General features: G+C 41.5%; 1 protein-coding gene across 2 annotated transcripts; it reads left to right on the top strand.

The window, feature by feature from the left end:
• Positions 1 to 2,492: 2,492 nt before the first annotated feature.
• OLFM4 (olfactomedin 4) lies at positions 2,493 to 25,901 on the top strand. Of its 2 annotated transcripts, XM_030476243.1 has the most exons (6): positions 2,495 to 2,575; positions 5,402 to 5,479; positions 9,229 to 9,381; positions 14,704 to 14,916; positions 15,848 to 16,001; positions 23,684 to 25,901. In XM_030476243.1, the coding sequence occupies exons 1-6, from the start codon at positions 2,495 to 2,497 to the stop codon at positions 24,475 to 24,477; spliced, it is 1,473 nt and encodes a 490-aa protein (XP_030332103.1). In that variant the 3' UTR covers positions 24,478 to 25,901. The 2 variants fall into 2 exon arrangements, with proteins under 2 accessions (XP_030332104.1, XP_030332103.1); XM_030476244.1 differs by lacking the exon at positions 5,402 to 5,479 and having other exon boundaries at positions 2,493 to 2,575.
• Positions 25,902 to 27,228: the final 1,327 nt, after the last annotated feature.

Raw genomic sequence — 27,228 nt, 5'->3', positions numbered from 1 at the left:
TACCCCTGGGAATGATGCCTGGTCCACAGGAAAAGTGGCCTGTTTGCAGCCTGTTCAGAGCTGATTCCTTTACAGCAGCCTGGTGGTTTCCCTTGTATCCACACAATGAAGCAGAGCAATTCTCCTTTTCAGTCTCTTCTGGAACCTTTGGCTCTTGTGATCATTGCTTTTTTGTGTTTTTATCGATTGATCTATCTATCTATCCATCTATCTATCTACCTACCTATCTATTTTCTTTTTGTTTGGAGCATCACAAATAACCTGAGGCATGTGTTGCAGCCCACCAGAGTGGCATTTCCATAGCAAGGGATGTGCCAAGAGGGCTCATGGCAGGAGTTGGAGGACTAGGCAGCATCGATAAGGATTAAACCCTCATCAATGCCATCTTTTGGGAGTGATCTGTTCCCATGACTTTCCTCATTTTTGTGTGAAAAAGATCAGTTGGTTCACTCAAAAAAAGATGCTGGGAAGGAAGTGGCAATTATGCAATATCAGGATATCACAACCTGAGAGTAAACTGGAAGTTAACTAGATGGGCAGTGTAGGCTTACCAGTTACCTGCAATACGTATGTGCTGGTTTGCACTTGAACTCTGCTCTGGAATGGCCAAAATGTTTTTCTTATGGTGCAGAGGGTAGTTCATAGCCTATAGCTGCTCAGGTGTGGGCCAATCTGCTCCTTTTGGACTGGAGCTCAGGGCCTGAGCCCTTATAAAGACACTGTCATTACAGCTTCAGTCTTTCCATTCCCTTGATAGTACTGTGATTTACCCCAGGAACTCAGACCACTGTAACCTGTGAGGAAGAGGCATAGATCCGTTTTCTTGCTCTACCACCAAGGCTCTGGTTCTTCTTGCATAGACATTTCACATGCCTTCCATGTCTTGTCTATCTTACATTGAATTATTAGCTATGAAAACCTCCAGCAGAGATGCAGCTTCTGTTGTGAAAAAGTGTTTTTGCAAGAACATATTATATCCATTCCCTACAAAATGAGCTACTTCTCAAAAAAGATAGCTGCTGCCAGCCTTGTGAATCTGTCAGAGGCTTATGCTTATGAGAAGCTGTGGTAAAAACATGTTACCCCAATGGACTTGATTGCTCTGAAGAGTTTTCCAGTGTGGATCTGCCCTGAGCCTCAATTTTCCAATTTGCCAGCTGCAGCTGATAGTGCTTCGGTAACACAAGAAAGCCTTCTGAGTTCCTCACCTGGGAGATGGGTTTCACATGAGGCAGCACTGCTGCTCAGAAGTACCACTGCTCCTGCATTGCCTCTGCCCTCCAACATTGGAAGGGAATAAGGGTCTCCTAACTGCCTTCTCTACTTACACACAACTGACCCAGCAGAAGAACTAAGTCTGACAAATTTAAGAAGGAAAGAGCAAACACTGCATGGGCAATACAGGCACAGGAAGGGACAAGCTTTGGTCTAGAGACTTGTTGACATCTTTTACAAGTGCACAGATATGGCCATCCTCTTGGTCCCAGCTTGAACCTTCCTCCGAGACACCAAGCTCATTTTCTCAGTGATCCACAGAACTCTGGAGAGGAATCTTGATTTCTCTTGCACCTGGTGGAGGCTTGCAGCTGACTCCACCAAAGTGGTAGCTTGTTGGAAGTGGGAGGTTCCCATGGTGGGCTAGGTACCTTGGGAACTGCAGGCAGCTCAGTGCCTGTCATACAGTAGTGTGGTAGAGCTGGGGAGTGTGGGGGCCACACTAAGCATTGCCTGTGACCTTTTTTAATCTTTCTAGATCAGTGTTCTAGAAGCAGGACAATGAATAGTTGCGGTCAGGTGGCATGCAGCTCTATGAAAAGAGAGCAAGTGAGTAAGCGCTGATGGGTGCACAGTGTTAATGCACGAGTAAGCATTAATGGGTACATAGTGCCAATGTACAAGACATAAGCCTTCTGGGAAAAGAAAATGGGAAGAGATAGTCTGTTTGTGTCCCACCTGTGCTATGTGAGAACTGAAGGAATTGAAAAGCTGTAAAGACCTCTCTGCATTATTGTCAAAGGTCTGTTTGTCTTTTTAAAAGATGGATGATGTTTCTGGTGTGTGAACAGTCTAACCTGACCTGCTCTTCTCTTACTTATAAGAAGTAATAAATACTACCCAGACCTGTATTGTCTGCATAGCTTAGAAGGCATCTTTAAGAATTTTTGTGATTGAGTCACAGTAAGAGGAAGTGTCTATCTACCTGTCCTATCAAATGAACACCCAATGTTCTGCTTAATCAAGATTAAGATTAGATACTGCACCATATGGGAGAGCTTTCCTGGTAGGAAACTGGATGTAGTAAATTTGTGATGGTAAGTCATACTTTCTTTGTACATTAGCAATTTGGCACCTGTTGTTATATGACTTCATGGCATCACTTATCCAAAAACTTAAAAAAATATGCAAGTTCCTTAAAGTTTAGTTGGGAAATCCCCAGGCTGTACTATAAAAGACCTCCTTTGTCCCTTTGCTGTCACATCTGCTGGCTGAGAAGATGAAGCACACACAGGTGGCTGTGCTGCTGCTCATGCAAAGCATGATTGTTCTGGCTGTAACAACGGCAGCAACAGAAGGGGTAAGATGGAGATGTCATAACCTGAGTTTTGGTGCCTTTTTTTCTTCTCATGTAATTTAGATTGCTGAAAATTCTTTATTCTTTTAGGGTTACTATTGGGCAAATATTGAGATTGCTGCATGGAGAAAGTTTGAGGTATTCCTCCATCCTCCCCCCAACTAATGTATAGTGACTGGGTAATAAATGTAAAAGTGAGGCACAGGTTTAAAATCAGAGTCAAATTCTGCCTTTGGTTAGATGAGTGCAACTCCCAGTGAGGATCTGAGTGGATATTAAATGCTCTGTGTAGCTTCTAATTAATTGGCAAGGGCTTATAGCAGGAAAGTATCCACATCTTTGATGTCTAAGGAGTTAGGAGATGGGGGCTTTTCCAGTTGCATGATTGTTCTCATACTCTGCAACCAGGTGCACAAAAACCATGCTGGGTGGTTTTTGTGGGGTGCTCTCCCTCTTTCCCATAAAACTGTATCTGGTTGGGCAAGAGAGATGTTTAAATCAAAGCCATCTATCAGAGTTAAAAAAACCCAAACAGCCACCTGTCGTGGTTTAAGCCTGGCCGGTAACTTGGAACCACACAGCCGCTCGTTTACTCCCCCCCTTCTTCTCCTCCCTGCTCCTGGAGGGATGGGGAGGAGAATCGGAAGAATGTAACTCCCACGGGTTGAGATAAGAACAGTCCAATAACTAAGGTATAATACAAAACCACTACTGCTACCACCAATGATAATAACGATAAGGGAAATAACAAGGGGAGAGGATACAATTGCTCACCACCCGCCGACCGATACCCAGCCTGACCCCAGCAGCGATCTGGGCCTTCCGGGTAACTCCCCTCAGTTTATATACTGGGCATGACGTGCTGTGGTATGGAATACCCCTTTGGCTAGTTTGGGTCAGGTGTCCTGTCTCTGCTTCCTTCCGGCTTCCCCTCCTCCCTGGCAAAGCATGAGACTGAGAAAGTCCTTGGTTGCAGTAAACATTACTTAGCAACAACTAAAAACATTGGTGTTATCAGCGTTGTTCCCAGGCTGAAAGTCAAAACCACAGCGCTGCACCAGCTACTAAGAAGGAGAAAAATGACTGCTATAGCTGAACCCTGGACACCACCTAAAGCAACAACAAATTCAGGGAGGAAGGGAGAAGAGCAAAACTAGAAAAAAAATTTTAAGAATAAAAAGTCACACTAGTGAAAGATCTGTTTTGATATCTTACTGTTTTTTTTCTTCTGTTTTTTTTTTTTTTTTTTAATTTAAAACTGGGCTTAAATTATCAGAAGAAAAGTTTTTCAAATAGCTTAAAAGCTCCTCCAAATGAAACAAACCATTTTGGTTTTGTTCGACCCAAAGTTACTGCCTTTTGGTATTATTTAGATAAAATCCGGAAAAAGCAAACAGGCAAAAACTATATTGGCTCCCAATGACTCTTATTTCTGTGGTTTAGTCACCAACCAGAAAAATCCTGCATGCCACTAGTTACTTTGTTTGAAGTTTGGGAGCACTGTGGATGCAGGCAGTGAAGTCAGCATCACCTAGGAAGGTACTTTTATCTACTCAAAACCCAGAAAGTTGCAAAAGTCAAGATGGAGGTGTGAATATATATTGATAAGCTTGATATGGGAGATGTTTCTCCTTTGTCTGTTTTGCTTTGAGCTAGTCCCCAGTTTGTGTAATTTACACAATTTTTGATTCTCTCTGCCCTAGCACTGTTAATTGCTACTAGCTGGCCACCCTCCCCCCCCCCCCCCCATGTTCAGTGTAATCATATAGGCACACAAATGCTTGTTCAAATGGGTTATTTGACAAACTCTCCCACAAAAGCTTGTTTACGATGTGCCCTTTAACAGACCTGCCCTTTGCCAGCCATTTGGATTTCCCCACCATTCCCTGGCTCAGGAATGGGGCTCCGCCTGGGATTTGGGAAATGCAGAAAGGCCCAAGGGTGAGCGTTCTGTTGCAGGGGAAGCCCACTTGATGCTCAATCTGTCATACCATTTGACATCGAGTGTGTCTTGCTGCAGTTCTCAGTTTGCCACAGATTTTGGTGAGACCCTGCTATGGGTGGCAATATGCTGCATCCTGGTGATGCACCATGCTCTGCATACTGTGTGAGGATACAGCAGACCTTTAGGGACACATAGGGCAGTGCCAGGGTGACAGCTGCTCTCCTTGGTGTGGCAGGAAGGCAGATGCCAACTACAGATGAGAGTTGAAGGGCAAGTATATAGTCTTACTACATAAAAGGCTCTCAAGTTGGACCTGTCTGTATCCTTAGCAGTGTAGTGGCTCCCCAATCCATGGTGGGATGCTTTCCCCTCCATGGTGCTAGTAGCAGAATGGGACACATGCCCCAGCCATCACAGCTCGCAGCCTGACATCTTGGCGTGAAAAGGGCAACAAGTCCTGTGCTGAGAAGCTGGAGCATGTGCTGGGCAGTGAGGAGCAGACATCCCTGCTGGGAGGACAGTAGTCTCCGAATTTAGGGCAGGAGAGCACTGTACTGTCATTTTAGACTGACATGTAATCTACTAGGGCTGCCTGTCAGAGCCCCAGCTCACATGTCCTGGGCAGGCTGAGCATCCCCTGCCTTGCACTGGTCACACAGAGCCTTTTTTTAAGAAGAGGTGTCTATGAAGTGACACTGCGCCTGGGGAAACTTAGTCACCTTAGCAGCAAATCAGAAAAGCCAATTCATTTTACAGTTGCTGGGGATGGCTCCCATAGTAAAATCAAAGTGGTTTGGAGGTGCAGGGTTGGGGCTAGCTAGTGGGGAAGGGATGGTGCTATTCGCAGGAATTAACACTGGAACTGCCTTTCCTTTGCTTTTCAGAGCCCCCATCTCAATACAACGCTCCCATATGCGACTCAGCCTAGCAAGGTGACTGGCAACCTGCACACTCCCCCAAAGGTATAACCATTACTGTTATTCAATAAAGTCCAGAAAAGAGCAAAATTAGGAACTTGTGTCCCATTGTTTAAATGCTACACAGTCTCTCAAGAGATTTAACCCTGATACAGGTACGCCAGTTAGGCTGCCCAGGAAAAGCTTTTAGGTGTTATGTATCCAGGATTTTAGGCAGTAGTGAATTCCCCAAGTCCTCAGTGCTGCTGCCATGTCATTCAATGCCTTAAGTCACATCCAAAGCTCCAGCATTACCCTTGTGACTATTGAACTGGACCCCAGATATGAAACAGCTGGGGCCATGGGGATTTGATGGCAATGTATCAAACAGCTTGGTGCTTACAGCCTTTCTGGAGGAAGAGGAAGACTTCTTTTCAACTCTGCCTTCCCATGTAAGCCAGAACAGGGCCTTGAAATTATGTCTTCTGAGAAGTGCCCACTTGTGGTTGCCAAGGGTGAGAAAATCTTGATTCTCCCTGTTCTACTTAGACCAAATTTTATTCAACTATTTAGTGATAGAGGGACTTGAATCTGATTTCTGTACCTTCTGATACAGTGCTCAAGTCCATGGTCTGTGGATTTCAGGGTCTGGTTTCTTTCCCTCTCTCTGTCAGTGACTGCTTAATAACGTGTTTGCTTTGGAGCAGATTCAATGTGACACACTTGCTCTGAATGGTCCTGCAAGCTAATACCAAGACCAGAGTTTGTCCAAAGCACAGCTCCACATCAGTTTGGAGATGGTAGCTTGGTGTCAGGTCTTCGTTGTCCAGGGTATCCCGGTGTGGCGCCTGGAGTGTGTGGAGGGACCTTTTCCCACTCCAGTAAAGGATATAGGAAGTTAAATGGAGTCAGGAGTCTCTCTCCAAGTCTCAGTAGCAGGATCCAAACCGTATCCACCTCTTTGCCCAGCTGAGGTGGCCTCTGTCCCTGTTGTGGCCTCCCTTCCTGCTGTGTGATTCCTTAGGATGTCTTAGGATGAGCAAGTAGGTAATTCAGAGCTGTGAATGCCACAGGGCTACAGTGTAGCTGGAAATTAAGCACTGAAATGGCCTTGCTGCTGTGAGGATGTAAACCTATGTCCACATTTGGGCAGCTGAATAAATTTTCTGGTTTTCAGAAAATGGAGTAACCGTTGGCTCCTACTCCCTTTCTTAAATTGAAATGATGCGGAAAAGGAACATCTCTCATAGCTTCAAATATGTATATGTAACAGCTTAATTTTACAGAGTGAAGTGGTGCAGTTAAGTCCTTGCTGTAGGCTAGGACAGTATGCTCTCTTTTAAAAAACCAATATAAATTCTTAAACTTTAAAAAACATAAAACTTGATCAAAAGTAACAGCCTACCTTGTGCAATTTTCTACAGGATGAGGGAAGATTTTTTTGTTATATGGTTGTCATTTGACTGGTATTATATTTTGATAGAAGCACTTACTGAATAGTGCTTCTTGGTTTCATCAACATCATGATCCCAATGTTTGTAATGTCAGTGGAAGAATGGAAACAGTTCCGTCTGCCCAGGCTGTCTGCTCCTTTAGGGAAACTGTCTCTTGGCTTAGATATAAGCTGCACTTACTGCTGTGAAGCTCTACCTTCAACTCCAGGCTCTCTCCTGACACAGATGTTAAAATATAATGATTACTTTTCATAGGGAGTTTAAATGCACAAATTGGAGTTTTTTTGGGAGATCATCTGAATACATTTATGAACGGTTTGTTTAGCACATGAAATAAGCATGGTACCTCTAGATAAACTGATGGCTATATATAGTCGAGACTTTAGTTTATAGCAGAGGATACAGTGTATAGTTCACACTATACTATGTATGGAAACATATAATTATGTATTGTACACACTATGCTGTGCTATGTATAGTATACTTTCTCTTTGTATACATATAGACATATATGCTATCCTTGTGCTATTCACAGAAGGGATAGAATACAATACCTTCCATATAGAAATTAGCATGCCAGTGCACAACAGTCTTGAAGAAGGTCACATATACTCACTAGGCCACATTTATTTCTTCTTTTGTCATCCCACACCCCATCTGTTTCTTCTGTTATTGCTGAACAACTTGCCATCCCAGTCATGCCCGTACACAGAGGACTCAGAGGTATAGAAGCATCTAAGTGACTTATGAACCTATTTTTCATAGTTATTTAGGTACTGCTAGCCATATCTTCAAAAGTACTTGGAAACATAGAAATAGTTTGAAGTAGATTCTCAGTGGGATTTTCAGAAGTGCTTTGGTAACCTACCTGGCAGGGAAATCAATGGAAGTTATGTTCTGGGACATTCTGCAATACCATGAGATACTTCTCTGCTTCCTTTCATATTAAATGTCCTCAGCAGCCTGTGTATGAGTGTAGTGTTAAGGCTCATGGTGCTTAAATAACACAAATAAAACTTCTTTTCATACTTTCTTTTAAAATGAGATGTGTCCTCTTTGTTATGGCTGAGGTAAAGAGGTTGCCAGAAGTGTGATCTGGGATCATTCCTGCTTGCTGCTGTTCTCTTCTTGGGCTCACAGATCAAGACAGCTTTGCTGCTGGCCATCACTTCATGCTCTGCACTGGCTTGGTGGTGAGGAAGTTAGTTGAAATCACTGAGAAAAAGCAAGGGGAGAAGTGCTGAAGCGTCAGCTTTCAGTGGATAGTTTTGGTTTTTGCTTGCTTATTTTTAAGAGGGAAAGAGAAAACAGATGAATAACACTGGGATTTCTGCAAGGCAGGAAGAGAGATTATAGAAAGAAGTGTATTTAAAGAGCAAGCCTGTAGCTTTGACATATGCAGCTGCATTGAAATGTGTGCCAGAATATTTTAAAGTAACATCAAATATCTTTATTAATAAATTTGTGATAGGTTTATGAACCAGGAAACATTTTGTGTACAAACAAAAAAGAACTGCTCCAAACACACTCAGTATTCAGCCCAGTGTTCATAGGAAATTATGTGCTTTGGTTGTAAATTATGGCAAGATTATGAATTGCCAGCCCTGACCTTTCCATACACATTACACGTTGCTCCAATGGTGATTCTTTGAGCATGCAGACAGTCACGATTCATGCTAATGACACGGGCAATGACTTTGCAAACTACTCACAAATGTGGATGGGTGGACTGTGATTTGTGGGTGTTACATGCCATGTTTTGTAGCAAAATAAGTATCTCTACCTTAGGCTGAGCCTGCATATTTAATTCATCACCTTTCTATGGTATATAATTAAATGCACGTGTCTGTTCGCTGGGGCTGGCTGAGAAACTACAAATTAAGCATTTTTCTTTTCAAAAATCCCTGTTACTGGTGTGGTTCTATTTCGGTGCTTTTGTCTCTGTGGATGGAAATGACTAGATGACCTGATCAATTCAGATAACAGAACAGTAACTATAAACCCTAACTTACTAAATTATTGTTTTCCTGCTGTTGTGCGCTTTTCTATCTGCTGTAAAAGTTATGTCATCATCTTAGGAATGTTGTCCACAAGACTGGGAAAGTAAGGACTATTATATGCCTGTGTTTTTGTAATGGTAAAATCTTTACAGCAATATTTAACTATTTTCAGGAAGACTGTAAGGCTGAGTTATAAAAATGGCTAGCTATTTTGAGTTCCTTAAAAGAAAAAGGTGAAAGATGTCTATTAACGAAGTTGTTGATCTCATGATTGTCACAGCTCATATTATTGTCAGACATTAGTTATTGATTCCAGAGAAGAATGTTAACACTTTTTTTCCTTGCTGATTTGTTATTGCAGCTCTTTGCCAATGTGTCCGGCTCTGTGGATGACGAGGGAATTTGTCAGTGCTCTGTGTACTTGCCAGATACCACCTTCCCAGTGCAGAAAGCTGAACAATTGGAGATAATAGCGGCAACACTCATGAAGAAATTCGAGATAGAGCTTTCTCAAGTAAGGTGTTCTTTTCTCATAAATACAACAATTGTATCTTTGCTGGAAAATGGTTGCCTGTGGAAAAGTACAGCACTCAGTGCTTTTCTGTGATGTGTCTTTCAAACAGCAGGAAAAAGGACTCTGTAACAACAAGGAGAAGGGTGATTCAATCTTAAATCTTTGACATTGCAGCATGTCATACATTTGAATATCCTTAGGTCTCTTTTCTAGGCCTTTACAGCTAAAAGCATATGGTATTTTTGGAAGAATGATTATGTTTTTCTTCTTTTGGCTCAGTTTTATTGGTTTGTGATTGCTACACAGAGCTACAGGAAGCCAAGCCTCCTGCTCTTTCATGTGTTGTTATTTGTATCAAGCCAGCCAGCCTGTGAGAGGTAAATGAACAGAAAGAGGAGAAAGGTCACCACAGACCATGGTGAAGAAGTAGGTGAATATTTGCCCCTTCACTTCTGCTCTCATGGATTAAAAAAAAAAAAAAAAAAAAAAAGAAAAATCAAATATCTTTCTTGTCAACATCTGAAGTTGTGGCAGTAAGACTGCTGAATTATGCATTGCTGTTGAAGACAAACACACCTTACGCTATTTGGCTGTTTTTTGCATGAATTCAGATTCATTTGTTTTGAGGAAGACGAGCAAACCTACCCATGCTGCAGTCCATGGGGTGAAGCTGCCTGTGAAGACAGAAATCTGTCTTTGACTTTTGATACTGGATAAATATTCAGGATTCAGATTAGGTGTCCAGCAGAAAGTGTTTCCTTCAGGAACCAAGCATCTTAAGAAATGAAGTGTCCTTGAATTAATCAGCAGAAAAGGCACGGCATTAAATTATAAATTCTGACTATAAATATTCATAACTCTCCTCTGGTATAATCAAGAACAGATAAGAAGTTGTGCATAAAAAACACAACAACAGGCAGAGGATCCTGTGGTAAGATCTTTCAGTTCAAGTAATTTGTTTTGAAAGAACTCAAGCTAACAATGAGACACATTCAGCTGTCAGCAGGGATATGAAGGGCAAACTGACAGAAGTCCCACTGCCTCCAAGTACAGGAGGTAGCTGATTCCTTGCAGCATGAAGGTGTAGCTCAGAGTTAATGATCCATGAAGATCTCTGAGATTTCAGGTCCCCATACTGTTCCTACTGTGGTCAGTGCAGGCATTTTAAGCTAATTGCACTGGGACAGGATCAGAGGCCTGATTCCCAGCCACAAAGTTGGCATGGCTCTTCAAGGTGTCTGTGTGACACCTTTCCCAGTTATGTGCCCTGGTGTAACCGGTGTCTTACCAGTACTTCCTCTGTTTCCTTTAGGATGGGTGACTTATCTGCTAGTGCTGTGCAGATCTGCAGGGCACCTCAAGTGCTGCTTGACCTCTCTGTGTGGACAATCTCTACTGAGTTCCGATATCTTGCTCATATAAAGACACATATATAGATACCTAAAATTAGGTGTCCAGATTTGTACCTGAAACTCACCTCTAAATTCAGGTCAAGATAAATCCCCACTGTGGACTTCAATGTCTAAGTTGCCAGCTCGTGTCACCTGGTGTACCTGTGTTGTTATCCTTAGGTGCCCAGCAGTGTATCACAGTGTAGACACTGACCTTTCAATTCTCACCGCAGACAGCAAAAATTCTTTTGCCGACCTCACCCAGGCTTCACTGAATTTCATCCTGTCGAGACCAATCAACCAAGCAGTGTAACAATGCATCTAGTTAGATAAAGTGTGACATATACTTTGGTGTGATATTGGCAAAGAGACACTGGGTCAGGAACGAAAATGAACAGATTGCATTTTGGTGTGATTCTGTGTGTGTAAGGTTTCTCAGTTATGATGTTGCTTTTCTGTAGAAAGAAGAAAGCTGTTCAACATTGCCTTATTGGTATCTGAATTTAAGTAATCTGTGATGCATGCATCTCCATGCTTAAAAATTCTTCACCTTTCCTGGTAATACAATTCAATATATTACTTCAGTCATGATAATACTCATGGAAAGAAGGAAATAATGAAATGAAAGAAAGTCAAGATCTCATTATTGGTCGTCGTAAGAAATGATCCTGAGCAAATTTCTAGGCAATCACACTCAAACATAACCTAGTCTCACCACAGGGGTGGGAATTTCTACTGAGTGTTTCCTTTTTTGACTCTGAGAATCCATGCTTTAGTCGCTCTTCTATAACATGCTTTGAAGCTCATGGGAGCTTTTCCTGTGTAACAGCTGCAGGATTGGACCCTCTTAAGGATGCTTTCCATGTGCTACAAATCCCAGATAAACAACCTGATTGAATCGTTAACCTTTTGCCTGATTGTTGGCTAATTCAAAAGCAAGGGGGTCCTTTTATAGAATCAGCAGGCAAGGAAGCTTGCAGATAAAGAGATGCTCTCATGTGCCAAATGAGTACAAACTGTAGGCTGAAAATACCAGTCTAATTTTTCCTCTGTCACATCAACCTTTGCCAGCATAATTATGATTACAGAAGAAAATTAACCTTTCAAAGCAAAGTGGGAATTGGCTGCTCCTCTTAACAGGAAGAGGGAGAGGACACCTCTGTGACAGGGCTGGACCAGTATGTGATCCCAAGGAGAAAAAGTACCTTTCAGAACTTGGCTTACAACGGCCACAACATCCTCACATAACAAAAACCGGAGGAAAAAACCATGCCTGCGCTCTGACAGGAACAGCTGTTTTCAAAACAGGTTAACCTGCAGTGAAATTATTCTTGGTGTCAGCTTGCAGACTGCTTCCCAACCTAGCTCCTTACAGGTCTGTAGAGGTCAGGCCTGCCCAAAGCCAATGTCCTGGACTGAGCGACTTTAGAGAGTTGCTGGTTTTGTCACTTGTCTCTTGTCTTCCCTCAGTCTTCCCACCTTTTTTCTTCTACATCTTCATCTTGCACCTTTGTTCCCCCTTCTGTATTCTCCAAATGCGTTCTGGAAAAGTGTCTGCATGCTGCAAAGCCTGTTTTGATAAATACCAATTGCAGGTAAACGACACAGTAAATGAGCATCGCAAATTTTTCCTGCCCTTTTTATTCCACAAGGGTGACAATGCTTAGAAAGGAGGAAAAACTGAAACTGAGGGTATTTTTTCCTACGTATGCCTCACATGGCTCCGTTTTCTTCCTATAAAGAGCTAATACAGGTCTTATGCACTCATCTTACCCTGCTTTAGGCTTTTATGACAAATGTGGCAGCAATCAGTACTAGTCATTGGTCTGTATCTCTAAATATGGGATATGCACAGAATTTCTGTGCCAGACTGTCAAGAGATAACCACCTGTACCTAGCAAGTAGATGAAATAAAAGAACAGGGATTATAAACGGCTTAAACCTATCTGTCAAGCAACAGAGCTACATCATGTTCCTTTTTCAACTGATATTTCTAAGCTACTGAAACTCCTAAGCCACATCTGAGCAGGCGGGAGTGTCCACACAGGGCAATGCAATTCCTTGACATATGTGCCAAATTTGTCTGCAAAAGCAGTATAAACCTGTTAGAGCACTGCTGGGAAAATTATATTTGGCCAATAATTCACCAGAGGAGCTATTAGTTGAAGTTCATTGCGATGCTGGTGTGAATGTACAGAGCACTGCAGAGTGCTGGCACTAGTTCAAGCTCAACTTGGATATCTCTCAGCTATACTGCACTGGATGGTGTTGACATGTCTTTAAATGACCTCGATGGTTGACTGAGTGAAAACCCTCTGATGTTGGAAGAGAACTTTAGGTCTGTGAATTGCAGCACTCTGCAATCAGGACTGAAATAACTATGTATGCCTAGTTCCAGCCCTCAGCATTTTGTCCAGGCCCTCAGGACCCTGGAGAAAACTTCAAATTCACAGGTTTCTCACTAATGAGTAGCCATCACTAATCCCAGCAGTCTATTTCAGTAGTTTGTAGATTTGGTCTGTATTGCATAATTATTGTTATTCTTATTATTACTATTACTGTAAGAAAGGTTATTAATACCTAGATAAATTTCCACATACCTCTCTGATATACATAGCTTCACACAGCAGTGCAATTTTGTTCACACATGGGCTCGCTTTATATTTTTCAGGCTGTAATCACATATTCTTTCCTTTTTTTGTTGTGCAAACTTTAGACATACAGTTTAAACATTGACCTTTGAAGATTATTTTCAGAAGATTTTTTTTTTTTTTTTTTTTTTTTTTGGGGGTGGGGGTGTGTTATCTTCCAGCTCCAGACTGATTTTGCTGATTAATGAAATGTGAGGTCCAACTACATCTGGATTTTTCAAGAACATAATTATATTCACAGAATTACAGAATCACTAGGGTTGGAAGGGACCTCTGGAGATCATCTAGTCCAACCCGCTGCCAAGGCAGGGCCACCTAGAATGGGTTACACAGGAACATGTCCAGGGAGTTTTTGAATGTCTCCAGAAAGGGAGACTCCACAACCTCCCTGGGCAGCCTGTTCCAGTGCCAGATTTAAGGGAAAAGAGACATAACATTTATGAAGCATATGGGAAAGAAATTACATGTCTTTCCCAAAGTGTTTGTTAGATTTCAAGGAACTAACATTTTTCAACGAATGTCCCAATTCCATACAATCTAATCACTCTGCATCACAGTGCTTGTGCTGTGATCTTTACCTCAGCAGATACATGTGTGAAAATATATTTATCCGGACAACTGTTTAATGGTTCAAAGGCTGAAAAAGCTGCCACATAAACTACTTTAGCTAAAGCCTGCAATATATTTTACACTTTCATTTAAACCAGATTTGTTTTTTAATGCTGTGTTTAAACATTTTCCCCCTGCCCAAAGACAAACCTCAGATCAGTTCTGCCAGCTTTTGACACAATTCGAATGTACACAGGGTAAAATCCTATTTGGATTCAGAGCTAATGGGAAATGAAGTTGAAAAACTTGGGAATCCTTTATTGCATTTTTCAGCCTCCTTGGGTTTCTTTTGTGAGATAATACATTGCAGATTTCCTAATAAAATTTCTGCCAATATAAGTTCTTGGCATACTGAGGATAAAATTAGCTCAGAGAGGCAATATTGGCAAAGAATTAAAAAAAATGGAAGACTGAGTAAAATTCTGCCTTCAATTATCCCCATGCATTCCTGAGGGGATTTTGTGCAACTGCCAACAGTAAATGAGGATTAAATTTCACATATTTTATATATGTGATGAGAATTTCATTTATGTAGTTTACGTGAAGAATATATATGTCAAGTATGTGGAAATCATGCGTGGGGTACTGACAAATATAATAAAGATTTCAAACAGGATTGTCTTATTTGCTAACCTGGACTGGAATATGTACCTTTTTTTTCTTTTTTCAAGGTTAGAGAGTACTCAAAAAAGATTGAACTATATCAGCAGCAAATCCTTAATCTAACCATCAGAGTGCAGCATATGGAGAAGAGCAGTATATCTTACACAGAGCTGGACTTCCAGTTGCTGAAAGTGGAAATCAGTGACCTAGAGAGACTGGTCACTCAGCTGAAATTCAGCCTTGTCGGAAGCAATGTCATCGTTGAGCAAATATATTTGGAGGTATTGCCAAAGTCTTAATTAGCTACAGAGAGTTCAAATACACAGATAGTCTATTCTCTCTTTGATGTTTAGGTTGAGGAAATGTAGCCTGTCTCTACTGCAGTCAGTGGAATTATTTTAGTGGTTCATCAGCAAAAATTAAAAGAAAGCTTGACCTTAAATATGTTAACAGCTTTTTCCTTGATATGGAGCATTAAAAAGCAAAGAAACCCCAAAACAAACGGAGAACACTTTATTTTTACCAAATATCTGCCTGGCAGTTAACAGTTTTGCATAATGTTAAGCACACAAGCTGATTATATTATTATAATAAGTATTAATTTATAGACCCCTATGCTTGAAAGCCTCTGTGCTTTACATAGATAATTAAAAAATTAGCTTCTGGTTGCTAGGGCAGTGGCCCAATCAATATGAAATCAAGAAATGGGAAAGACTATCACCTTCCCAGCAGACTATAAATCACATCTTCAAAATTGTAGTTAATCACTCACCTAGAGAATATAATTACTTTAGATGGAAAGTGAAATATCATTTACTCCCTTGTCCTCTAGATCATCAAGCAGGTGATGGAGAACGTTATTTATCTTTGCAGGTAAAATTCCAGATACTTTTGTAAGGCTGGAATAAATACTTTTTACATATAATAGCTAGTAACTCCTAAGACTTACTGGGTATTTTCGTATGTAGTACGAAAATAACATTATATTTTTGCATTATGTTATACAACTGAAAGCTAAAACATTTCCTCGTGGTCACATACATCTGCTGGAAATATGAAGCTCAGACTAGCAGGATAAAGCCTATTCTTAGGGGTATTTCTTAAAAACTGTTCTGTAATGTCTTTGTGGTAAGATCAACACTGCTTGAAAATATCTATAAAATAGAGTCAACAGAAATTTAAACTTCTCTTTTTTTGTTTTTTGTCCTCTAGATCACAAATCTGACTATACTGGTAAATGAACTAGAATCACTGGACAAAAACAATATCCTTGCAATTCGTCGACAAATTGTGGATCTGCAGAAACGACTGAAAGAGTGTGAAGAGAGCACAAACAAAACTACAGTATCCCCGTATTTCCCACCAGGTAAGCGTTTCTATCAGATAAGAAACAACATAATACATGGGTAGAATAGTAAATGCAGAGGTTTCACTTTGTTAATATTAAATACAATTGTAATGATACTACTTAGCTCTTGAAAAATTGAGCAGACAGCTCCTAATGTTTCATCAATGGGTTCAAAAGGAAAATAAAGTCAGGAAACAAACTCTTTCAGACACAGTACCTATTTTCAACTGGAAAAAGTTGTCATCTTCCTCTCACCTGCAGTATGAAAAACAAATCTCTAACCCCTCTTTTTCAAAAAAATTGCTTTCTTGTTTTGTTTTGTTTTTGTGGGAAATTATGCTTTTTTTCCGGCCAGCTTTGATTTTTAATAGCTCCTGTGAGTGTGACTATGTCGTGGCAATTTTGTTCTAATGCTGCTTGGAAATGTATGAGCAACAGTTGATTACTAAAGCTGTTGGTACGCGAGCTCCAGAAGGTAGCTTTGCGTGAAGATTACTTTTGATTCACAACCTTTAGAAAAGATTTTTCTAAGTCAGAAGGTCAAGAAACTTGGGAAATTCTGGTCTCGGCAGATAAGTGGGAGCTTTATTACTGATTTCTACTGAACTAGGATTTTATAATTTTCTTAACTAATAAAGGTTATGTTCTGGGGCTAAGATCAGTGGTTCCAGAATGCAGTTCATATAAAAGTATCAACAGTCACAGGTCATGTGGTAATTAGTTTACAACTGGAATAATTTTTGTCTTGACATTGTGTTCAGTTTGAAAAATCACACTGTGAGTGAATCATAGTCTGAGAAGTTTTCAGAGTCAGATATAATACACTGGAGCAGATCATTTAGGAAACACTGGTGTAGGTATGCCAGGTCAAGCACCCCACTTGCTAACATACAGGAGGATTTATCAAACTGTGTTGATCCCATGAGTGTTGTATACACAGGGAGTTCCTTTTGACAGAGTATTGCCAGAGAGAAAGTGCTCTGTTGTGTACAATACCCAGGGGAAGAACTCTGCCTTTTCACATAAGCTGGTTAGCTATCATCTAGAATTGCCCATAGAAAAGGAGCAGTAGTGCTTGCAAGGAGTACAGATTTGCACCTACCAGCATTTACCTCTTATGACCTTGGGGCCAGCTAGTTCAAATATCTCATTGGGAAGGTGAGAGGCAGAAATACAAACTTCTCTTAGGGTCAGCAGCCTTTCCTATTGCGATCTCCTGAGGGTTTCATGGCAGTGTAGGCAGCTGCTCCTCTTCTCTGCAGGATACATGCGTGGAACCTTGTCTGGGCATCAGGCAGGAGAGAAAGCTGAAACAAAAACCTGCGTTGCAAAATCTCAAGGTGCTTCTCTGCTCCTTAAGGAAGGGCTTAAAATGTTCCAATGAAAGAAAAAAAACAACAAACCCTAAAGTTTGTAAGGATTTGGGGGGGCATCTCATTGATTTACTGAGGGTGACAGTGTGTCAAGCCTACAGCAAGCCCTTATTTCAGTGGGAAAGAAGTGAACTCTGGAACAAGAATACTATGTCCTTCCATGAGTGGTGGAGAAAGGGGCTGCTTTTACATCTGGGTGGTTGACATGAGCATCTGTGAGACATAGGAACTTTCATGGAGTGGGAAAGGGAGTTCTAGGCTTCACAGCACAGCTTTGTGCAGGGATAAGCAAGTCATGTCTAGAGCAGGATGGGTAAATGTAAGTGCATAGGATTGTGGCCGTACTAGGATTATTTAGCATTTTTTCTCAGGCCATAGTGGGGAGATCGATAGAGTTCATCTGGGACCATATTCCTGACCTGTGTGCCAGCTAGCTCAGGCACCTTTGGATGTTCTACATTATGTGAAAACTACAGAGCAGAAAATAACTTAGAAGACCAAAATCCCAGGTGATACAAACAATAGCTCCATTGACTTCCAAAGAAATACAACCACAGACATCAGCTGAAGACATCCTCTGGTGTTGTCTGTGAGTTTATCTTCTGCCCACAGCAATAGGAATCCCAGAGGGATTGGAGGATGTATGTGGGCATATTGTCATGGCCACCTTTAGGGTGAGAGTGGATGCTGGGGTCGGCATAAAGGACTGTCAGAGCAACTGCCCTGGGCTGGCAAGTTTCCTGCCTCTTGGGAGATGCCAGCTGTACAGATAACCCAGGTATTATGTAGGATCAGATCCCTGCTAATCCACACAGGACTGGCATATCCTGACTTTGTGTGCTTGGTGGAGAAAAAGTATTCTCTGGGCAAAAAACTTTGTAGAGCAATTACGTGTTCTGAAAACTGTATCTGAAAACAAGTAGAAGTAGTACAATGTTATTGCTTGGGGACATGGAGTAAGTAAGTGAGCGAGCTGCATTTTCTAGATGGTCGTTTTGGAGGTTTTGCATGGATGCTCACACCTAGGCCTCCAAAGCTCTCTAGCACTCATTTATGTGTATGAACACAATTTCCATACATTTTGTCTGCAAGCTTGAATGCCTTGAATTCCTGCCAAACCATTTGGCCTTGCCCTGTTTTTAGTTCATATTATATTTATAATGTTTGTATTAAACTGACTCTTTGTCCTTTTTTCCGGCCGTGTTTTCTTTCCTCCTTCATCCTCTCTCCTGCAAATTTGGGGTAGGCAACATGAACTGCAGAGAGCTTGGCTAATCCCCAAGCTGTCTAAGACCATGAGTCTAAAGGCAAGTTTAATTAAAGCTTCTTGCTTCTCAGTGCTGTAGTATGCAGCCCTCTGACTCTGTCCCCAAAGGCTTTTGCTGCTGCATTTCTCAGAGTGAGCAGGCCTGTTCTTAAACAACATAGTTGAAATGAAATCACTGGTGTCCATTTGCCTTACTCTCTGACTGGAGAGGTGCAGATTTGAGTGTCTAAGATGGGGCTCAGTAAATGCATAGTTAATCATCCTCCTCACCATCACTGACTTTCCCATTGCAGCAGTTTCTGGCATCTTTCTTCTCACCACTCCAGTGGGGAGAAATATTTATCCATTTGTTTTTCTTTTCTGCTGTTCTCATCAGGGCAAGTATAAAGAGGAAAGACCCCAGGATGGTTCTTTGAGGACTCTGCAGTAGATTCTTTGTCATATCTCACTGAAATTATCTGAGAGAGGCAGCAGGGAGAAGTGAGTCAGATGAAACTCTCAAAGGCAAAAGAAGAAAGAAAGGAAAAAAAGAGCAAAGCTGTTTCCCCCTTCCCCGCTCTGGCTTTTATACATTTAGGAATTAAGGATTTCAAGTTACTGGTGAATAGGTCTCAGCAGGAGGAAGACCTGGTGTAACCTAATACTGAAACTCAAGCAGTCCTGTTGGATTTGTATAGTCGTTTCACTTTTACCTTACATTTTACCTCCTATGTACCCAAGATGTCTGTGGTTTTTGAGTGTTTCGGGTTGTGTTTTGAAATAAGTATGTCCCTATACAAAGAGAGAGGCAAGCCTGCAGGAACCCGAAAAGAGCCAGCCAGTGCCTCCTCCCCAGGACTGCCTGAACTGCCCCAGGAGACACATGCATTTCTCCACTGGCAATGGAGGGAGCTTAGATGAGGCACCTAAATGTTTTGTTGCCCAAAGGTAAGCCAGTGAACTCCAGCCCTCCACCTCCTCCTGTTACATGCTGACAATGTAAGTCTTCTCTGACCAACTGTCAGCCTGTGTCTGTGTCCTGTGACACTGGTGAAGACTGAGGTGTCTGCATGGGTCTTCCTGTGTGAGTAAGACAGTAGAAGCCACATGAGTCTTTCCCAGAGCAGCTGTCTCCTGTGCCTCAAGCTGTAGTAAGGCTGGTAACAGCTCACACATCTGGATGCAATGGTTTGTCCAGTGGGAGAGGAGGGTATACATATGATGCTTAGAAGCATGTCTGAGAACGTAGCACCAGCCTGGTCCTGGTCTCTGTGGCCTTTGTGTGAATTCCTTTAAACGTAGGTCCCACCTTGTCTCGTTCTTTTCAGCTGCATAGATGAACTGTGGTGCCTTCTCTTCTGTGATCAGATGCAGCTGCTTGCTTTGGGGAAGCTGCTGGACATTTTTTAGCATCTTCATTGTCAGAGTGAGAAGCTGATATGCTTTGTGAGTGCTTCCGAGTGAAATGGGTGAAGTGAGACCCGATGGGATGCTCAATTCTGCAGCCCATTAGCCAAGCAAGTCAGGCTTCCTCCAGTCCTGACAACTGTCAGCTTTTTTCTGATGTATAAGAAGGACTAGTAAACAACTGAGCTGAGATACTGGTTCTTCACGTAGGGAGAAGTATGTGTGTTTGTACCTGTGTTAGTCCTCCTCTCACCTATTTGCTACATAAGCATGAAATAAAGGCAGGCAAAAATACCAAGATGTCATTTATCAGTGGCCCAGAACAATGGATAAAGGAGTCAAAAACTTGAAAGTCTGAATAATGCATATGGATTTATTTCAAGTGCCTTCTAATATTTACAAAATTACATGACATTTTGTTTCCTTTGTGCATTTTTTTTCCCTTAAGATTCAGAGAGGGAGGCAAGTTTAGATTAAATAAACAACAATGAATTCTTCTGAACCTGTGCTGAAGACAGATCACCCCCTGACTACCACAGAGTTTTTTGGTAAAAAAAATAATTATTCTGGGAAGAGTTTTCAAGAAAATCAAAATCAAGCACATACTCTATAGAAACCTCAGACGATTTTTGATGTCATTAAAACTGAACATGCTTCTAACTTTTTTTAAATAATTCATTGTTTCATAAATAAAAACCAAACAAGTGTTCAGCAGAGAGATCTCTTTAAGGGAAGAAATAATAATTTATTATTTCTTTTGTAAAAAAGGTCTCTCTGCTGAACACACGTTTGTTTTTTATTTATGAAACAATGTATGAATTATTAAAATAAATCTGGAATTGTGTTCTGCTTAATGACATGAAAAATTATTTGAGGTCGCATATAGATGAGCTTAGCAGTGCTTCACTACCTGCAAGCTTTGGTGCTATATTTTTCTAAACAAATCAAGAGTTTTAGAGCATTTAATAACCATTTATTTCTGGGATAAGTTTATTGTGATTTAAACACAGTATGTCACCAGATTGAAAGAAGCTCTCATGCCAGAGGTAACAATACATAATAGAGATATAAGAAAAAACAGTTCAAATTGATTAATGAAGTTGGCAGGCTGCAAGCCATTTTGCACTGTCTGCCTTAGCTTTCTTCCTTTGCATGAGCTGAGGTATAAGCACCTCCAAACGTTGGTATCTGTGCCAAGTACCGAGGCCATGTTACTAGCCATACTACGTGCCATTTCCAGAGATACAGCCAGGATAGCCATGCAGCAGTGCCTTCCTTGTGTGCTATATTTGGAAATGAGGTTCTGCTCCAGGGCCTCATCCTTTGTAAAGCTCTTAAGTGCATGCTTAAATGCTTATCTGCTTCAAGCCAGGAATGCTGATTCGCATTTGATTCTTGATGGTATGGAGGGAAGCAGCGTTCAAGCAAGGTCATCCTACGGTTCAAATGCAAGAATCCCAGGACACAGAAGGGGCTGGGGGAGGAGACAGGATTGTTCACAGCTCATGTCACCGATGCAGAGCTGCTCCCATGCGCACTACTGAACCCAAGGAAGTTGACAATGTGGCCTGGGGACACAGGGCTTTAGCTCAGTGTAGTGATTTATATTTAATATAAAGTTGCTCCCCAGCTTCTTCATAGATGTTGAGAGTAGGCTGCAGGTGAATCACATGTCACCCAAGTCACTAGTAAAGACAGCACAAATCTGTGAGTAGTGAAGGTGTTCTGTAGTGCAAGGAAATAAATACTGTTTTGAGAAGGAAGGAGACATGGAGAGCTTCACTGCCCAAACGGACTTCACACATTGGCACAAATGTTACCCTCTTGCTTGGACCTTTCTAACATTCAGACCACAGGTTTCCTTGACCCTGATGCAGAGCACCTTCCCCCTGGGAAAAGCAGATAAGAAAAAACATTTCTTTGCTTTTGCATCAGTCTGTTTTTCACCAAATATCTTGTTCCCCAGTCTTATTCCAAGAAGAGTACTTCACATTGGTCTGTGTCCACATTTCCCTCTATCTTTGGGATAGATTATGATGCTTTTGAAAACAAGATGCCTCCCAGGCTTTTCCTGTCAGTGGCTTTAGGAGTTTTCAATTCAGGTCTGTAAGTATGTCTGGCTTTGCTTAGGGATGGCCAGCTTTAACAGCAGTCTCTCAAAGGGATTCCCCCTTAAGGGCAAAAGGTAAATGCTCTCTCTGTTACTTTTCTTTCTGATTTGTGCTAGGACATAGGTCATTTATATGCTAGACATCCCTTCATACGACTGAGCTTTTGAACAGCGACTCTTCATACAGGCTGTAAGCAATCATGACATGCTACCCATACAAAATGTTAAAGGCTCAAAAGATGAGTTTGACTTTCATCATTGATGCCATAGCTGGTGGTGCACAGAGTTCCTTTGCTGAGGAAACATCAAGCAGTTGTGGCCATTAGTTTACCCATTAATTGGCATGTGAGGTTGAGTCTATTCATATTACACTCCATCTTTAATAAGGAAGACTGTCTAGTGGCTAGAGCACCTCATTGAATTGGGAAAAATTGGAAAACCACTAATCTTATAAGCTGGTGCCAGCCACTTGACACCTCTGTCTCCATTACCTCAGATGAACATATCCTTACAATGAAAAATCTGGGGCACTTTTGCGGCAGTAATACAAAAAGCTAATGTTAACACCTGGAAAAAAGCATGCTGGTTTTTGCTAGTGACAGCTTTGGACTTGTCAGAGGCCCATGCGTGTTTGTGAGTGGAGGATTTTTTCCTCCAGTGCCTTACAATATTGAGAGTATATCAGGAAACAGGAATGTCACTGCCATTCACCATGAGAGAAGGAAAGTATTTCTTGTATTTTGATTAATTTTTCCATGAGCTTGAAATGGCTTCATAGTTGATATGCGGAAAACAGAGCTGTTCTGGTTCAGCTTGAAGTTAAATTCTCCTTAGAGCTGCTTCACATGAAAACTCAGAGTAATATCTGTATACATTTCCTAGGCTATGATTGTTACTGTGTGCAGATTTCTTTGAGGGCCTGAGGTGGAAGGACCATGCAGCTGTGATGCCCTGTTGGAAAGCTGTGATTCTGGCAGCGGAATGCTAATCTGATATGTGACTCTGGAATTACTGCTGCGGCTGCTTCTTCCTTCCCTTCCACAATGAAATACACAGAAATCAGATGCTCCCCTTTCTTTTTTTCCCCATCTCCTATGCTCTCAGATCCACTGCGGTAAAAAATCACCTAAAATGCTTCTGAAATTGTATTTTCCAAGGGATTTCCTAGTGCATCTGGCTGGTGTGCATCAAATGGGTAGAAACAAAAATCTATTCCTTGCCTGGAGCAGCACAGTGAGCACTCATTTTCTGCAAATTAATCCTAACTGAGGATGGATGTCCCTATCTTTTTTCCACCCCTACTTGCCCCTCACAGCTGTAATAATATGTATACTGCTTTTTTTTCCTTTTTTACTAACTTTCTGAGTCAACTTGGAACACTCAGAGCCATCCAGTTGCTGACCTTGGCCCCAAAACCAGCCTTTTACTCATGAAGCTATGCATTTACGCCTGGGCTTTGCCATGAAGCTAATCTCTAGTACGCACGCTCCGGAGGATGCAATATGTGAAACCTCTCTCCTAATGATGACATTTGGAAACCCTGTGTTTTTCTTTCTAATTTCAGGTAGCTGCATTCACCATGGACTGCTGAATGTTAGCCAGCCCTATATTGTAAAGCTGAACTGGAGAGGATCTTCCTACAAATATGGTTCCTGGGGTAGAGACTACTCTCCCTCTAACCCAGAGAATGAACTCTATTGGGTTGCACCATTAAATACAAATGGGAGACAGTTGGAATACTACAGAATTTATAGTTCCTTTGATAATTTGTTGCTGTTTAATCCAACGTATGAAAATAGAATAACATACGGGGAAGGAAGTGGTGCTGCCCTTTATAATAATTATTTGTACTATCATGCTTATAATTCAAGATATATGGTGAAGCATGATATAGAAACAAACACCATGGTTTTAAAGAAGGAGCTTCCAAATGCTGTTTACGGTAACCGTTTCTCTTATGCAGGTGTATCATGGCAAGACATAGATTTTGCTGTGGATGAAAGTGGGTTATGGGTAATATATTCAACAGAAAATAGCATGGGCAACGTTGTGATTAGCAAACTCAATGAGACCACTCTTGATGTGCTAAATACTTGGCAGACAAGACAGTACAAACCATCTATTTCCAATGCTTTCATGTTATGTGGTATTCTGTATGCCACAAGGCCAGTGAGCACTAGGAAAGAGGAAATCTTCTACATGTATGACACAAGTACTGGCCAAGAAGGTAGTGTTAGTGTCATTATGGACAAAAAATTAGACACAATCCAAAGCATTGATTATAACCCCACAGATCAGAGACTCTATGTTTACAATGACGGTTACCTCCTAAGGTATGATGTGACCTTTCAGCCTTAATATCTCAGTGACATAAGCATGTGATAAAACTAGCAGCAACTAACATGAGAGATCTGATACACCTTTAGACCACGCCATTTTAGAATTCATCTGGTCTGATGTACTGTGTCTGTGGGTATTATATATATTACTTACGCTTACTTAAAGGAATTGCCCACTCCAGCCAGCAGTATTGTTGGTGGCAGTGTTTGGCAGTACTGGGTTCTTTAGGTTTTGATTGGTGTTTATTGGTGCTTGGTGCTTTACAATCATCCTGCTTCTAAGGGTAGATTTACTGCATAGATTTAGCGCATTTAGTTCACAGAAATTGATGGCCATAGCCTATCTACTGACCAAGAAGTTAATTACCCACTGATGTGCATTTGTCACTGTAACACAAAGCAAGGCACACAGAAACTGAGAATGAATTTCCACCGATCTTCATCAGAGCGAATTGAGGGTTCAGAGAAATTTATAGAAGGATTATGATACTGTAGAAAGTATACTTGGTCGGAAGACATCAACCCATTTGTTAGGTGAAAGCAGTAGTATCTGGCTCAAAGCTTTATGAGAGAGGGTAGAAATATACTGTGCTGTTTAAATTCTTACCACAGGGAGGAAAGAGAAGGCACTGGGGCAGGGACAGAGCTCACTGCCCTCAACATCATTGATGCAGTGGGACAGCAGCCCCTGGGCCCTACTTGTAAAAGTGCCTCCCAGCAGCTTCTTGGAGTGACTGTGGGGACAAAACTGGCAACAGGACGTTCACCAGCTTTCCTTCTGTCCCCCTCTGTTGCTCTTAGCAATTCTGTGTGTCTAAACTTCCCCTTACAAATGGCCTTACTGCAATCTAGCCATGTTTTGTGGCCACAATGGTTCAATTTTCCTAGCAGTGCAGTGTAAGAAACATTGTTTTCCTTTCCTTTATGCTCTTGTACGCTGATGCAAATCTTCCCATTGACTTTATTGGGTACGAGTGGCTCTTAGTTCTTTATCATGCATTATGGCATCATTGCCATAAAATGACAGCCGTGTTACTCAATGTGCCTCTATTCAACATTTTTGCCATTCTGTAATTAGATTCCTAAAAGCCTTTTAGTGGAGGGTCCATTTTGTACCCTGGGTAATTCTGTCTTACAGCAAGGTAAGAGGTCTTGTGGAAAACAGAAGTCTGGTCAAACTAGTTGAATATGTGATGTGTGTAGGGTTTTTTTTTAATGGGTATTGTGTAATAGTTTCTGAGTGTGTGCACTGTAATAACACCTTATCTTCATCACGTCAGAAAGCAGGCTGGAATTCAGAGCTCTACAATGACAAAGAAAGCAGTTCATATGGTTCATTTTCTTCTGTTACCTATGCAATCATATCTGTGTCCTCTGGTAATCAAAATCAAGGCTATGCAAATGATTGGTTTTGTTTTAATAATAAAAAAAATTTTCAAAGAATCTCAGCTGTGCTATAGAGCCATATAAATCTGCTTGTAATGAGTAGGTAACTTCTGGGATGCAACAGGAAGCCAGAGCACCAAATACTTGAAACAGGATCACTGCACTCACTTGGGCTCTGTGCTCTTAAATAGTTCCGGGAACAACTGAAAGGTGTGAATCAGTATGTCAGCTGTTGACGTCAACTGATGTTAACTGATGTACTTATGCCAAGTACATAAGAGGAGCTTTATTTCCCCACACAGAAATATGTTCACTGGTTAGGGTAACATTTCTCCACCGAGCTGAGATGTTACTCGAGATATCGGAGGCTGATGAACTGATGACATGTTTTGAAGCCAGGTGCTGCCACTTATCGTGTACCAGCATCTGTTTCTTGGGAACCTGTGAAATGAATTTGAAAGCCATGGAGCCATTGGTGCAGTAATCTGATCAGCCAGCATAGGCACTGCTGCTGTGTGAATAATCCGTAACAGCCCAAGAAAGGATTTGGCTGAGAAAAGAAGAAAATACTTTTTTTCCCTCTACATCTATGCGTGTCACAGAAGGTGAGCGGCTCTCCACTTATCCACTTATTATCAAGAAATGCTGTCAGCATGGGCCTTGAGGCTCCTCAGCTCACCATCGTTCAGGGAGTGAGTTGATGTTAGCATGTAAGTGGCTGATTCTGGTGAATTGACTGTGATTCTCAAGTTCTTCCTGGGGCAGGATGGGGAAGAGAGATCAAAAGAATGTAAAACCCGTGGGTTGAGATAAGAACAGTTTAATAACTAAAATAATAGAGTAAAAAGTAGTGATAATAGAAAGAATACCAACAATAATAATAATGATGATAATAGGAAACAACAAAACAAGAAATGAAAGCTCAGAAAACACAGATGATGCACAATACAATTGCTCACCACACACTGGCTGATACTCAGCCCCTCTCTAAGCAGTGATCAGTGGCTCCTGGCCAAGTCTCCCCAGTTTATATACTGGGCATGACATGCTGTGGTATGGAATATCCCTTTGGCTAGTTTGGGTCAGATGTCCTGCCTGTGCTCCCTTCTGGCTTCTTGTGCCCCTCCTCACTGGCAGAGCATGAGAGACTGAACAGCCCTTGATCAGAGTAAGTGCTACTTAGCAACAACTAAGCCATCTGTGTGTTATCAGCATTATTCTCAGACTAAAGCCAAAATACAGCACTGCACCAGCCACTACGAAGAAAAATAACTGTTGCAGCTGAACCCAGGACACTGGGAACAGGTCCCTGTGGTCTATTTTCTCCTGTTTGGAAACAGGAGTTGGCCTGGACTGAAGGTTTCCACGGTGGTGGTGGAGGTGG

The sequence above is a fragment of the Strigops habroptila genome, chromosome 2 (assembly GCF_004027225.2).
Source record: "Strigops habroptila isolate Jane chromosome 2, bStrHab1.2.pri, whole genome shotgun sequence".
In the NCBI taxonomy this organism is placed as follows: Eukaryota; Metazoa; Chordata; class Aves; order Psittaciformes; family Psittacidae; genus Strigops; species Strigops habroptila.
The sequence above is the reverse complement of the archived record's forward strand: the minus strand, read 5'-3'. Positions and strand labels throughout refer to the sequence as shown.

Coding starts and splice junctions, on each gene's coding strand:
- OLFM4 (XM_030476243.1), top strand. CDS start 2,495: ATGAAGCACACACAGGTGGCTGTGCTGCTGCTCATGCAAAGCATGATT. Junction 5,480..9,228: donor ACCTGCACACTCCCCCAAAG/GTATAACCATTA, acceptor TTGTTATTGCAG/CTCTTTGCCAATGTGTCCGG. Junction 14,917..15,847: donor TTGAGCAAATATATTTGGAG/GTATTGCCAAAG, acceptor TTTGTCCTCTAG/ATCACAAATCTGACTATACT.